This window comes from Neolamprologus multifasciatus, chromosome 14, assembly GCF_963576455.1.
Source record: "Neolamprologus multifasciatus chromosome 14, fNeoMul1.2, whole genome shotgun sequence".
Taxonomy (NCBI): domain Eukaryota; kingdom Metazoa; phylum Chordata; class Actinopteri; order Cichliformes; family Cichlidae; genus Neolamprologus; species Neolamprologus multifasciatus.
The window spans coordinates 18,328,582-18,343,342 of record NC_140452.1 but is presented as its reverse complement, the minus strand read 5'-3'; the positions used below and the strand labels follow the sequence as shown (position 1 = coordinate 18,343,342).

At 42.9% G+C, this 14,761-nt stretch overlaps 1 protein-coding gene across 2 annotated transcripts; it reads left to right on the top strand.

Moving 5' to 3' along the window:
• The first annotated feature begins 3,578 nt into the window (after positions 1–3,578).
• Positions 3,579–12,169, top strand: LOC146503907 (uncharacterized). 2 transcript variants are annotated; one of them, XM_085130854.1, is made up of 2 exons: positions 3,579–11,546; positions 11,717–12,169. In XM_085130854.1, exons 1-2 carry the CDS (start codon positions 8,275–8,277, stop codon positions 11,778–11,780), a joined length of 3,336 nt encoding a protein of 1,111 aa, XP_084986980.1. In that variant the 5' UTR covers positions 3,579–8,274; the 3' UTR covers positions 11,781–12,169. The 2 variants fall into 2 exon arrangements, with proteins under 2 accessions (XP_084986980.1, XP_084986983.1); XM_085130857.1 differs by lacking the exon at positions 11,717–12,169 and having other exon boundaries at positions 3,579–10,875; positions 11,163–11,426.
• Positions 12,170–14,761: the final 2,592 nt, after the last annotated feature.

Genomic DNA, 14,761 nt, shown 5'->3' with positions numbered 1-14,761 from the left:
TGCTGCCCCGACATCAGCCAGCGCATATCGGGAATGGCATAGGCACCGATTAGTTTTCTATCGCCCATTTGCTGGGAGTAAGGGCGCCCTCTGTTTGCGAGGTGCGCCTGCTGCTTGCGACACAGGGAGGAGAGGACGGGGCGGCGGCGGATTCTCTGGCTGGCTGGAGCAGCATCTAATAACCAACTCGCAAAATAAAACAAAATTAAAACAAACCAACAAACATGAAAACACCAGACATCATGATACAGACTTATAATTTGCACCGATGTTTTTTCGAAATTCTATACGCGAAAAGTGAGCGCGAGAGCCATCGGTGCGCCTGCTTGCTGCTGAAGTCAAAGTAAACTTTATTGTCATCTCTACTACATACAGTCCAGTGTACAGAGATACGAGACGATGACGCTCCAGTTACAGCAGTGCAAGTAAACAAACAATACATATAAGAAGAGTAAGAAAATAAATATACACTTTAGGACTAGGGGTAAAGGTATCAATGACAATTTAAAATTTATAATTTACAGTTTGATGATGAAGTCTCACACACAACCTGTCAAAGGGGTGGGGGTGGGAGGTCCTTCCAAATAGAGCATATTTCATGTATAATGTTGTACATCCAAGCCCATTATGTATTTATGATTAAAGAAGAGGAGGAGAAACGAGCAAAAGATACAGGTAAGCAGATGTGTCATTGCAACAAATGCCATGTTGCAATACTATACTGCTATGGTAGCCAACGTTTCAAATGCAGGTTTGACAGGTTTGTGAGTGTACACTTTATCCAAAATCTAGTGAGGGTTTACTCAGCTTTGCCAGTGGGTGGCTGTAGCTCGGGCGGTAGAGCAGGTCACCTATTGATCGGAAGGTTAGTGGTTTGATCCTTGGCTCCTCCAATCTGCATAGCTTGAATATGTATCACTGTAGTTAGGAAGCACCCAGTTAAGGGAAAGTGTGTGGTAAATGTTGTATAAAGCACTTTGAGTAATGTGGGGGAATTGAAAAACGCTATATAAGAATCAGTCCATTCACTGGCTGAGCAGAGTTTTGTCATGTTCCTTTTGCACTATTATGCACATTTTGTTATTACATGGCTTAATTAAGATACACATTAGGCTGACGTCTGGGGCCAGAGCTGAAACTGTTCTGGGCTAGCAGTGTGTCTGCAACTGGCCCGTGGCTGCACACAACTTACACATGGCCCACATACCGCAAAGAATGACAGCCCTTTGGTTGCCCAGACCAGGTTTTCCAGAGGTAATCCACACATGGGCCAGCAAAGGACCACCAGTGTGTCTGCAACTGGCCTTGTGCTGGCCAATGTGTGGGCCACCAGAGTGTTCGCCTAGAGAGTGTTCGCCCAGGGCGCCAACATCTCTGTTCCTTACATTTCGTGTGATGCCTTTATTATTGTGTTATTTGTTGTTTTGACTGTGTTTTTGAATAGAATATGCAGTGGGAATATAGAGGGAGATAAGTAGTGAAAGTTTTGCCTGGGTTGATTGTGCGTCGATCCATTGTTAATGCCTCAGAGCTCCAGTAGGTGGGTTTGTGCGCCTCTTCCTTCACTCAATACAGACGAGTGAGAGTGAGAGCTGCGTGTCCGTGCCGTCTTTCACCTCTCCTCACTATTTCCCCTGTTTAAGGCAAGGCAAGGAGAGGCAAGGCAAGTTTATTTGTATATGTGATGGCATCAGCCACACAGGGGTAAATTAGTTCATTTTTCACTTTATTAGTTTGCTTTGCAGTTTTCTTCATTATAATTCATTAATCATTTGGTTAAACCTAGCACTGGTATTATGAGGCGCGCACATAATAACATTGTGTGGTTTTTCTAAAATGTTTTGTTATATTAATTATGTTTTTCTTTCTTTGAGTTACCTGGGTTTGGGCGGTGGCTGTTTCCTGTCTGGGCAAAAGGCGTGGCTGAGGACTCTGTGAACAAAATGCCTGCTCAGCAGGACCAACCATGGGCTTACCAGGAGCAGGGGTGTTTTAGGTTTAGTTAGGTTATTCTGTGTTTAGTTAATATTAGTGTGTTTTTGTTTCCCCCCTATTGTGTTCAAATGGTTTGGCCAAATCATTATAAAAGCTACCCTCATGTGTCTTTGTAATTAGGTCAGTTTGTGAGTTAAGTTGTGTCTCATTTTGTTTAAGTTTCTGGAAATTACTTTTCGTAGAGTTATATTTAGTTGACCTCTTTTATGGGCCTGCTAAGTATGTTTTTGAATTTTGTTAATTTTGAACTTTTTGAGGGTTAAAATAAAGAAAACCCTTTTTGAAGATATTTTTTGCCTGTGTCCTCTTTGCTTTGGCTGCTTGGTCCCTCACAATTGGTGGCAGCAGTGGGATTTGCCAGTTGAGGACACAGTTTTTTTTTCTTTGAGGTTTTTTCACCCCCAGAAAAAGAAAAGGAAAATGCATCGGGGAGGAAAGGTGGAAAAGAAGAAAGGAGTAACTGTTCAGAAGGAAGCTGATGCTGAGGAGGAAATTGGAATCTCTGAAATGGTGGAGAGCACTGAGGTTGAAGAAAGGGAGCCATCTCTGTCAGATCTGATGTCAATATTGCAAGCTCATATGGGTCAACAGGAGGCTCGGGAAGCAAGGCAAGAAGAGGTAACTGCACGACAAGAACAAAAATTCAAAGCATTGCAACATCAGTTTCAGCTTTTACAGTTAGAGGTGCAGTCCCGGACATCACCAGTACCAGAGCTACCATTACCTACCACAGAGTCACCAGAGTCAAGGGAGCTACCTCACATTTCTAGTTCTCCTCAAGCTCAAGCTGAATCCAGTCAGTCATTATCAGGTCAGTTTTCATTGCATGAACCCAGACTGGAAAAGTTGACTGATAGTGATGATATTGAGCATTTTTTGACTACATTTGAACGCATTGCCTTAGCATATCGTTGGGAAAAAACAGAGTGGGTTTTTCGATTAATACCACTGCTAACGGGCAAGGCAAGAGGGGCATATGTTCATATGGATATTGATGACTCTCTCAGCTATGACAAAGTTAAAGCTGCAATTTTGTCCAAGTATGATGTTAACCCTGAGACCTACAGGCAGCGATTCCGTTCACTGGAAGTCAGGCTTGATGAGAACCCTAAGGAGTTGTATGCTCGACTTAAAGATCTGTACGGGAAATGGATTCAGCCAAAAGGTAAAACGAACCAAGAAATTGGTGAAGTAATCATCCTTGAACAATATTTGAGAATGTTGTCCTCTGAGCTACAGGTTTGGATTCGAGAGCACAACCCGTCTTCTGCAGCGAAGGCAGCTGAGCTGGCAGAAGTATTTGTAGCTGCCAGGAGGAAAGGGCAACCTTGGGCCTGTAATGCAAATAAAATGCCAAAGGAAGGCCCCAAATCAGCCCAGATGTATTATCAAAGGCCATTGTCAGCAGATAAAACTCCTGTGGGTGAGAACCAGTTTGCTGGTAGACCATTAAAAAATTCAAAAAAGATCATTTGTTACCTCTGTGGGTTAGAGGGCCACACAAAGCCAATGTGCCCAAAAACCTCAGCTAAGATGGTTCATATGTGTTTTATGCCACGTTCACATGCTGAACATGGGCTCCAGTTCAATTCAATTCAATTCAATTCAATTTTATTTATATAGCGCCAAATCACAACAAATGTCGCCTCAAGGCGCTTCATAGATACAGAGAAAAGCCCAACAATCATATGACCCCCTATGAGCAAGCACTTTGGCGACAGTGGGAAGGAAAAACTCCCTTTTAACAGGAAGAAACCTCCGGCAGAACCAGGCTCAGGGAGGGGCGGCCATCTGCTGCGACCGGTTGGGGTGAGAGAAGGAAGACAGGATAAAGACATGCTGTGGAAGAGAGACAGAGATTAATAACAGATACGATTCAATACAGAGAGGTCTGTTAATACATAGTGAGTGAGAAAGGTGACTGGAAAGGAAAAACTCAATGCATCATGGGAATCCCCCGGCAGCCTACATCTATTGCAGCATAACTAAGGGAGGATTCAGGGTCACCTGGTCCAGCCCTAACTATATGCTTTAGCAAAAAGGAAGGTTTTAAGCCTATCTTAAAAGTAGAGATAGTGTCTGTCTCCTGAATCCAAACTGGAAGCTGGTTCCACAGAAGAGGGGCCTGAAAACTGAAGGCTCTCCCTCCCATTCTACTTTTAAATACTCTAGGAACAACAAGTAGGCCTGCAGAGTGGGAGCGAAGTGCTCTAATAGGGTGATATGGTACTACAAGGTCATTAAGATAAGATGGGGCCTGATTATTTAAGACCTTGTATGTGAGGAGCAGGATTTTGAATTCAATTCTGGATTTAACAGGAAGCCAATGAAGGGAAGCCAAAACAGGAGAAATATGCTCTCTCCTTCTAGTCCCTGTCAGTACTCTTGCTGCAGCATTTTGGATTAACTGAAGGCTTTTCAGTGAGTTTTTTGGACATCCTGATAATAATGAATTGCAGTAGTCTAGCCTGGAAGTAATAAATGCATGAACTAGTTTTTCAGCGTCACTCTGAGACAGGATATTTCTAATTTTAGAGATGTTGCGCAAATGGAAGAACGCAGTCTTACATATTTGTTTAATATGTGCGTTGAAGGACATATCCTGGTCAAAAATGACTCCAAGGTTCCTCACAGTGTTACTGGAGGCCAAGGTAATGCCATCCAGAGTAAGAATCTGGTTAGATACCATATTTCTAAGCTTTTCAGCGCCGAGTACAATGACCTCAGTTTTATCTGAGTTAAGAAGCAGAAAGTTAGTGGCCATCCAAGTCTTTATGTCTTTGAGACATTCCTGCAGTTTAACTAATTGGTGTGTGTTATCTGGCTTCATGGACAGATAGAGCTGGGTGTCATCTGCATAGCAGTGAAAATGTATGCTATGTCTTCTAATGATGCTGCCTAGGGGAAGCATGTATAATGTAAACAGAATTGGTCCTAGCACCGAACCCTGTGGAACTCCATAATTAACCTCAGTGTGTGAAGAGGACTCTCCATTTACATGCACAAATTGGAGTCTATTAGATAGATATGATACAAACCACTGCAGTGCAATACCTGTAATACCTACAGCATGTTCTAATCGCTCTAATAGAATATTATGGTCAACAGTATCGAATGCTGCACTAAGGTCAAGAAGGACAAGCACAGAGATGAGTCCACTGTCAGAGGCCATAAGAAGATCATTTGTAACCTTCAATAAAGCTGTTTCTGTGCTGTGATGAACTCTGAAACCTGACTGAAACTCTTCAAATAAACCATTCCTCTGCAGATGATCTGTTAGCTGTTTGACAACTACTCTTTCAAGGATTTTTGATATGAAAGGAAGGTTGGAGATTGGCCTATAATTAGCTAAGACTGCTGGGTCTAGAGATGGCTTTTTGAGTAAAGGTTTAACTGCAGCCACCTTGAAGGCCTGTGGTACATAGCCGATTATTAGAGATAGGTTGATCATATATAAGATCGAAGAATTAATCAATGGCAGGACTTCTTTGAGCAGTTTTGTAGGAATGGGGTCTAAAAGACACGTTGATGGTTTGGAGGAAGTAATTATTGAAGTTAACTCAGAAAGATCGATTGGAAAAAAAGAGTCTAACTTAACATCAATGAAACTAAGAGTAGCTGTAGATAATATTACATCTGTGGGATGATTATTGGTAATTTTTTCTCTAATGATAAAAATTTTATTTGTGAAGAAGTTCATGAAGTCATCACTAGTTAACGTTAAAGGGATGGTTGGCTCAACAGAGCTCTGACTTTTTGTCAGCCTGGCTACAGTGCTGAAGAGAAACCTGGGGTTGTTCTTATTTTCTTCAATCAGTGATGAGTAGTAAACTGTTCTGGCTTTGCGGAGGGCTTTCTTATAAAGCAACAAACTATTTCTCCAGGCTAAATGATGATCCTCTAAATTTGTGACACGCCATTTCCTCTCCAGATTACGAGTCATCTGCTTTAGGGTACGTGTTTGAGAATTATACCACGGGGTCAGGTACTTCTGATTAGAGACCTTAGTTTTCACTGGAGCTACAGTATCCAGAGTCGTACGTAGTGAGGAGGTGAAATTATTAACAAGATAATCGACCTCTGTTGGGGTAGCGTTCAGATAGCTGCTCTGCTCTGTGTTGGTACAGGGCATTGACGATGATAACAGTGGCTGGATTATATTCTTAAACTTAGTTACAGCGCTTTCAGAAAGACATCTACTTTGATAAAGTCCACTCTCCACTGCTGCGTAATCAATTATTGTAAATGTAAATGTTATCAAGAAATGATCAGACAGGAGAGGGTTTTCAGGAAACACTGTTAAATGTTCAGTTTCTATGCCATATGTTAAAACAAGATCTAGAGTGTGATTAAAGTGGTGGGTGGGTTCTTTTACATTTTGAGAGAAACCAATTGAGTCTAACAACAGATTAAATGCCATGTTGAGGCTGTCATTTTTAGCATCTACATGGATGTTAAAATCACCCACAATAATTATTTTATCTGAGCTCAGAACTAAATTAGATATAAAGTCTGAGAAATCAGACAGAAACTCTGTGTAAGGCCCAGGTGGACGATAGATGATAACAAGTAAGACTGGTTTCTGAGTTTCACAGCTGGGGTGGACAATGCTAAGCATCAGGCTTTCAAATGAATTAAAAGTCTGTCTTGGTCTTTCATTAATTAATAGACTGGTGTGAAAAATTGCTGCCACACCACCCCCTCGACCTGTGCTTCGAGATTTCTGGTAGTTAGAATGACTCGGGGGTGTTGATTCATTTAAACTAACATAATCATCCTGCTGCAACCAGGTTTCTGTAAGGCAGAGTAAATCAATTTGTTGATCAATTATTAAGTCATGTACTAACAGAGACTTGGAGGAGAGAGACCTAATATTTAATAATCCACATTTCACTGTTTTACTCTTTGGTTCAGATGTGGATACTGTATTGTTCTTTCTTTGTGATTGTTTAAGTTGTTTGTTGCTGGTTTTTAGTTTGTTTTTTGTCTTTTTGGAAGCAGACACAGTCTCTATGGAGATGGGTTTTTGGGGGGGTAGCAGGAGGAGAGAAGCTGCAGAGAGGCGTGTAAGACTGCAACTCTGCTTCCTGGTCCCAACTCTGGATAGTCATGTTTTGAGGGGTTTAATAAATTTGTCGATATTTCTAGAAATGAGAGCTGCTCCATCCAAAGTGGGATGGATGCCATCTCTCCTAACAAGACCAGGTTTCCTCCAGAAGGTTTGCCAATTATCTATGAAGCCCACATCGTTTCTGGGACACCACTCAGACAGCCAGCAATTTAAGGAGAACATGCGGCTAAACATGTCACTCCTGGTCTGATTGGGGAGGGGACCAGAGAAAACTACAGAGTCCGACATTGTTTTGGCAAAGTTACACACCAATTCAATATTGATTTTAGTGACCTCCGATTGGCGTAACCGGGTGTCATTACTGCCGACGTGAATTATGATTTTATTGAATTTACGTTTACCCTTAGCCAGCAGTTTTAAATTTCCTTCAATGTCGCCTGCTCTGGCCCCTGGAAGACAATTGACTATGGTTGCCGGTGTCTCTAGCTTCACATGTCTGAGAACAGAGTCACCAATTACCAGAGTTTGACCCCCGGCGGGTGTGTCACCGAGTGGGGAAAAACGGTTAGACACATGAACGGGTTGGTGGTGTACCTGGGGCTTCTGTTTAGGACTACGCTTCCTTCTCACCGTTACCCAGCCTTTCCCCAGCTGCTTGGGGTCTGCCGGGGAACAGCTAGCGGGGCCTACGCTATCTTCGGCTGCACCAGCTACAGGGGCCTGGCTAGCTAAGGGTGAGAGCAGGGTGCAAAGCCGAGTCTCCAATTCAGTAATCCTGGCCTCCAGAGCTGCAAATATGCTACATTTGTTACAGATATCATTACTGCTAAAGGAGGCCGAGGAGTAACTAAACATCTGACACAATGAGCAAGAAAGTGCAGAAGGGACAGGTGAAGTAGCCATGGTGCTAACGGGTCGGCTACGAGCTAAGCTAGCGAAACAGTACAGAGACAGTGAGTGAATACTATAAATTAGGTAGTGAGTACACAGAAAGTGTGCTTCGGATGAAGCACGTGAAGATTATACTGTGAAAAAAGAATGTATTTAAAAGTTGTTAATTAAACTGCTAAGCAAATAAGCTACTCAGAAACACCACTGTGTTTGAGCAGGAACAGGAAGCGATACTATACCACAGAGCGAGCGAGCGAACACCAAGTGACAGCGCCACCGACAGGAGACCTAGTGGCCAGTGTGACCAGACTGTTAAAATGATAAAAATTGAAGCTAATGGAACAACTTTAAGAGCTTTACTTGATTCTGGCAGTTCACGTACACTGATACACAGAGATTTTGTGCCCCCCAATATTGTCCGTGTCAGTGATACCATCCCCATTTGTTGTGTGCACGGAGATGAGAAGATGTACTCAACAGCTGACATGTACATTAAAGTGAATGGACAGACTTACCTTTTAAATGTTGGGGTGGTTGATAACCTGCCTTATTCAGCTATTCTGGGACGAGATTTTCCAGTGCTTTTTGATTTGTTGGAATCAGACCAGAATCATCAATGCAATGTGGCTGTTACTGGAGCTCAAGCTCAAAAATCTAGTGAAACCTCAGAAGTTTTCAGTGCCTTGCCATTTTTTAATGAGGAATGGGAAGTTGCACCTGGGAAGCCTCGGAAAAGTCGCAGACAGAGGAGACAGGAGAAGTTCCAGCATACTATAGTACACCCAGAAATGCATACTGACCCAGACTTGCCTTTGGGACTTCAAATTCCTGGCAATATAATAGAGTTGCAAAAAACTGATCCAAGTTTAGCTTCCTGTTTTCAGCGAGCGATAGACAAGGACCAAGTAGAGGAGGCAGGCATTAACAAAAGTGACTATGTCTTGCAAAATGGCATACTTTACCATCAGATGGGCTCACTTCTGAAGCTAGTGGTCCCCCAAGAAGTTAGAGAAACCGTGCTTAATTTGGGACACTCTATTCCCTGGTCTGGCCACCTTGGTAAGCACAAAACCACAGCTCGTATTAAACAACATTTTTTCTGGCCTGGCCTCCATAGAGATGTAGCCTACTTCTGTAAGAGCTGTCCTCAGTGCCAGATGACATCCTCCAAAGTCCCTTCCAAAGCTCCCCTCCAACCACTGCCTATTATTGGTACCCCATTTGAGCGCCTCGGAATGGATATTGTTGGACCCGTTGAGAAGAGTAAGTCAGGGAATCGCTATATGCTTGTAATCACTGATTATGCAACTAAATATCCAGAGGTCTTCCCACTGAAATCCATCAAGGCAAAATCAGTAGCTTTCTGCCTTGTACAGCTCTTTGCAAGAGTAGGGTTCCCACAGGAAATACTGACTGATCAGGGGAGTAACTTTATGTCCAACTTACTAAAACAGGTGTACAAGCTGCTGGGCATTAGAAGCCTGAGAACCACCCCATACCATCCTCAGACTGATGGGCTAACAGAACGGTTCAATCAGACTCTGAAGCAGATGCTCCGGAAGGTGGTAGATAAGAATGGTGCTGATTGGGATCAGTGGCTTCCTTATCTTCTCTTTGCCTACAGGGAAGTGCCACAAGCCTCCACTGGTTTCTCTCCTTTTGAACTTTTGTATGGGTATGAGGTACAAGGACCTCTAGCCCTGTTAAGAAACATCTGGGAGGGAGGCAAGGAAATGATGGACTCTGTTAACATTGTTTCCTATGTTGTGCAGATGAGGGAGCGACTGCAGAAAGTGAGTGAGCTTGCTCAGTCAAATATGACCAAAATCCAGCAGAAGCAGAAGTTTTGGTATGACCGAGCAGCTCGTCAGAGGTCTTTTAGTCCTGGACAAAAGGTGTTGGTGCTCCTCCCCACTGACAACAACAAGCTATTGGCTAAGTGGCAAGGGCCCTTTGAGGTTCAGAAGAAATTGGGGTCCACTACTTACCAAGTGTTCATCCCGAGAAAGCCACGCTCCAGCAGGGTTCTGCACATAAATCTTTTGAAGGAATGGGCGCAGCGCCCTGAAAAGACAGCAGAGGTTATGCTCATAAGGGGTGTGCCAGAGGAAGAAGAGGTTGGTGAGCAATACTTGCCTTCTGCTGATGTGGTAGATTTTGACCTTAGTCATCTGCCAGATGATAAACAGCTTCAGGTGAGAGCTGCATGCAACTCTGAGGTGCTTCAAGTGAATCCTGGACGAACAGATATTGTTGAGCATGACATTGTCATTAAAGAGGGCGTCTCAGTAAAGCGTTTGAGCTACAGGATCCCTGAACGTCTGCTGATATCCCTGAAGAAGGAAATTGACCTCATGTTGTCCTTGGGGATCATCGAGCCATCAAAGAGTGAGTGGTGTAATCCGGTGGTCCTGGTGCCAAAGAAGGATGAAAGCATGAGGTTCTGTATAGACTTCAGGTACCTAAACTCAATATCACTGTTTGATTCATACCCCACGCCACGCATTGATGATTTGCTGGAACGGCTGGGGAAGGCAAAGTACTTGACCACACTTGACCTGTGCAAGGGATATTGGCAGGTGCCACTCACGGAGCAATCAAAGAAGTTGACTGCCTTTCGAACACCTTGGGGTCTCTTCCAGTTTACAGTGATGCCATTCGGGCTGCATGGGGCTCCAGCAACCTTTCAGAGATTAATGGACCAAGTACTATGTGGTTTCTCAGATTTTGCATCTGCATATCTTGATGATATTGTCATCTACAGCACCACATGGGAGGAACACTTGGAACATCTGCATGCTGTCTTCGACCGTCTTGGCACTGCTGGGTTGACGGTGAACCCCTCTAAGTGTGTTTTTGCCTCTGCTGAGACTGCGTACCTGGGCCATGTGATCGGGAATGGGGTGATCAAGCCTCAGGTCAGTAAGATTCAAGCCATTGAGTCTTGTCCTCTCCCACAGACAAGGAAGCAACTAAGATCCTTTTTGGGCATGGCAGGCTTTTATCGTCGGTTCATACCACAATTTTCCACCAGGGCAGCTCTACTAACGGACTTGATAGGCATCAAGTGTCCTAATCAGATTAACTGGACAGAGGAGGCTATAGCAGCTTTCAAGGACATCAGTCAATCACTGAGTAGTGAACCAGTTTTGTACAGTCCAGACTTTAATGAGCCCTTTTTCCTTCAAACTGATGCATCTCATAGGGGTCTGGGAGCAGTGCTACTTCAAGGTTTGGAAGGAGAACGTCATCCTGTTGCTTATATCAGCCGAAAGCTGTTCCCAAGAGAGGTTCGATATTCAACAGTGGAAAAGGAGGCCCTTGCCATCAAGTGGGCCCTTGATTCCTTCAGGTACTACCTTCTTGGAAGAGAATTCACCCTGGAGACGGATCACAGTGCACTTCAGTGGATGGAAAAGATGAAAGATAAGAACGGAAGGATCACAAGATGGTACCTTGCTCTGCAACCTTTCCGGTTTGTCATCAAGCACATTCCTGGGAAGAACAACGTTACTGCCGACTTCCTCTCTCGCTGTACCAGCGAGAGTCCTGAAGAGGGGGGGTGTGTGATGGCATCAGCCACACAGGGGTAAATTAGTTCATTTTTCACTTTATTAGTTTGCTTTGCAGTTTTCTTCATTATAATTCATTAATCATTTGGTTAAACCTAGCACTGGTATTATGAGGCGCGCACATAATAACATTGTGTGGTTTTTCTAAAATGTTTTGTTATATTAATTATGTTTTTCTTTCTTTGAGTTACCTGGGTTTGGGCGGTGGCTGTTTCCTGTCTGGGCAAAAGGCGTGGCTGAGGACTCTGTGAACAAAATGCCTGCTCAGCAGGACCAACCATGGGCTTACCAGGAGCAGGGGTGTTTTAGGTTTAGTTAGGTTATTCTGTGTTTAGTTAATATTAGTGTGTTTTTGTTTCCCCCCTATTGTGTTCAAATGGTTTGGCCAAATCATTATAAAAGCTACCCTCATGTGTCTTTGTAATTAGGTCAGTTTGTGAGTTAAGTTGTGTCTCATTTTGTTTAAGTTTCTGGAAATTACTTTTCGTAGAGTTATATTTAGTTGACCTCTTTTATGGGCCTGCTAAGTATGTTTTTGAATTTTGTTAATTTTGAACTTTTTGAGGGTTAAAATAAAGAAAACCCTTTTTGAAGATATTTTTTGCCTGTGTCCTCTTTGCTTTGGCTGCTTGGTCCCTCACAATATAGCACAATTCAACAACAAGGTGATTCAAAGTGCTTTACGGATACATTAGAAACAAAAACAATGATTTAAAATTGATTAAAACAAGCAAACTGACTAAATAACAAACAAACAAACAAAACAGTATATAAAATCAAAAATCAAAACAGATAAAATCCGAACAGTAGATAAAATCAGTAGTTAAAATGTAAGTTTTGACATTTAAGCTTAAGTGCGGATTTGGTGCTTTATTTAAATGCAGCTGAGAATAAGTGAGTCTTCAAACTGGATTTAAATAAACTGAGTGTTTCAGCTGATCTGAGGCTTTCTGGGAGTTTGTTCCAGATCTAAGGAGCATAAAAGCTGAATGCAGCTTCTCCGTGTCTGGTTCTGACTCTGGGAACTGATAAAAGACCGGATCCAGATGACCTGAGGGATCTGGAAGGTTCATACTGGGTCAGGAGGTCACTGATGTATTTTGGTCCTAAACCATTCAGAGCTTTATAGACCAGCATCAGAACTTTAAAGTCTATCCTCTGACGGACAGGCAGCCAGTGTAAAGACCTCAGAGCTGGACTGATGTGGTCCACTTTTTTGGTCTTAGTGAGGACTCGAGCAGCAGAGTTCTGAATGAGCTGTAGTTGTCTGACTGATTTTTTTAGGTAGACCTGTAAAGATGCTGTTACAGTAATCAAGCCTACTAAAGATGAATGCATGGACTAGTTTTTCCAGGTCCTATTGAGACATCAGATCTTTTATCCTTGATATATTCTTGAGGTGATAGTAAGCTGATTTTGTTATTGTCTTAATGTGTTTTTCTAAGTTTAGGTCTGCATCCATCACTACACCCAAATTTCTTGCCTGGTTTGTGGTTTTTAGTTGTATAGATTGAAGTTCTCTGGTGACCTAAAGGTAACTGCCATGCACAGAACTGTACAAATGTGTGTTACTGTTTGTAGCACCCTCAAGGATTGACGTACGCACGATGTAGTATAGAACAGGGTTTATTCTGGTCTTGGCAACCCGTGAGAACTGCTCACGGACAAAACAATAAAACAAAAACATCACATCAAAATGTGCTCTTGTACATAGTGTCAATCAATCAAAAATCCTTAATTACAGAAAATAAAACATTTAAAATACACAAACCTCGTGAGCTGACATCCAGGAAGTGCTAAATAGTCCTTTATGGCCTTATTGCCTTATCTTCCATCTTCCTTGTCAATTATTTCCACTCTTTAAATTATATTTTCTCCATGTGTGGAGCTAACTGTGAGCTGCCGCATGCAGACACCGTGTGCGCTAGCAAAAGAAAAAGTGGCGGGGTGGAGACCCAAACAGCAAAGCTGTACCCTACACAGTTCACCACCAGAGGGCGCAAAGGAACAAAATCCAGACATACAGCTTAACAAATATCAAATACAACAAACATCAAATGCAAAAGACCGTTACACTCCCACCAATCACTTGTGATTAAAAAGAATAAAGTATTGCCTATGAACTAATGAACGGCTTTTGAATGAACTATCATGAATTATCCTTTAAGCAGAGTGCGGTGGAGAATCTTCTTCCGCTTCCATCAGAATGACTGTCTTCTGAATGGGTCTTTCCAGGTGCACAGGTTTGGAGGTACGTTTTCCTGCCCTATCCAGGGTTGGATCACTCAGCAGAAATTTCACCTTCCTCACTTTTCCATCCTTTCGAGGATACATTTCAATGATCCTTGCCAACTTCCACTGGTTGCGTGGAGTTATCTCATCCTTCAGGAGGACAACATCATTGATATTAGCATTCCTGTGCTCTTTGGTCCACTTCTGTCTGCCTTGAAGATTTAACAAATACTCCTTTTTCCACCTTGTCCAGAAAGTGTTGGCAAGTAGTTGAACACGACACCACCTCTTACGGAGATAAAGATCTTCTTTCACAAACCTTCCTGGAGGTGGAGAGATGATTCAATTCAATTCAATTCAATTCAATTTTATTTATATAGCGCCAAATCATAACAAATGTCGCCTCAAGGCGCTTCATAGATACAGAGAAAAGCCCAACAATCATATGACCCCCTATGAGCAAGCACTTTGGCGACAGTGGGAAGGAAAAACTCCCTTTTAACAGGAAGAAACCTCCGGCAGAACCAGGCTCAGGGAGGGGCGGCCATCTGCTGCGACCGGTTGGGGTGAGAGAAGGAAGACAGGATAAAAGACATGCTGTGGAAGAGAGACAGAGATTAATAACAGATACGATTCAATACAGAGAGGTCTGTTAACACATAGTGAGTGAGAAAGGTGACTGGAAAGGAAAAACTCAATGCATCATGGGAATCCCCCGGCAGCCTACATCTATTGCAGCATAACTAAGGGAGGATTCAGGGTCACCTGGTCCAGCCCTAACTATATGCTTTAGCAAAAAGGAAAGTTTTAAGCCTAATCTTAAAAGTAGAGATAGTGTCTGTCTCCCGAATCCAAACTGGAAGCTGGTTCCACAGAAGAGGGGCCTGAAAACTGAAGGCTCTCCCTCCCATTCTACTTTTAAATACTCTAGGAACAACAAGTAGGCCTGCAGAGCGGGAGCGAAGTGCTCTAATAGGGTGATATGGTACTACAAGGTCAT

Bases quoted from the DNA above. Each gene is read 5' to 3' on its own strand.
- LOC146503907 (XM_085130854.1), top strand. From the start codon at position 8,275: ATGATAAAAATTGAAGCTAATGGAACAACTTTAAGAGCTTTACTTGAT. The intron at 11,547-11,716 runs GTAAATTAGTTC...TCTTTCTTTGAG, and splicing joins ATGGCATCAGCCACACAGGG to TTACCTGGGTTTGGGCGGTG.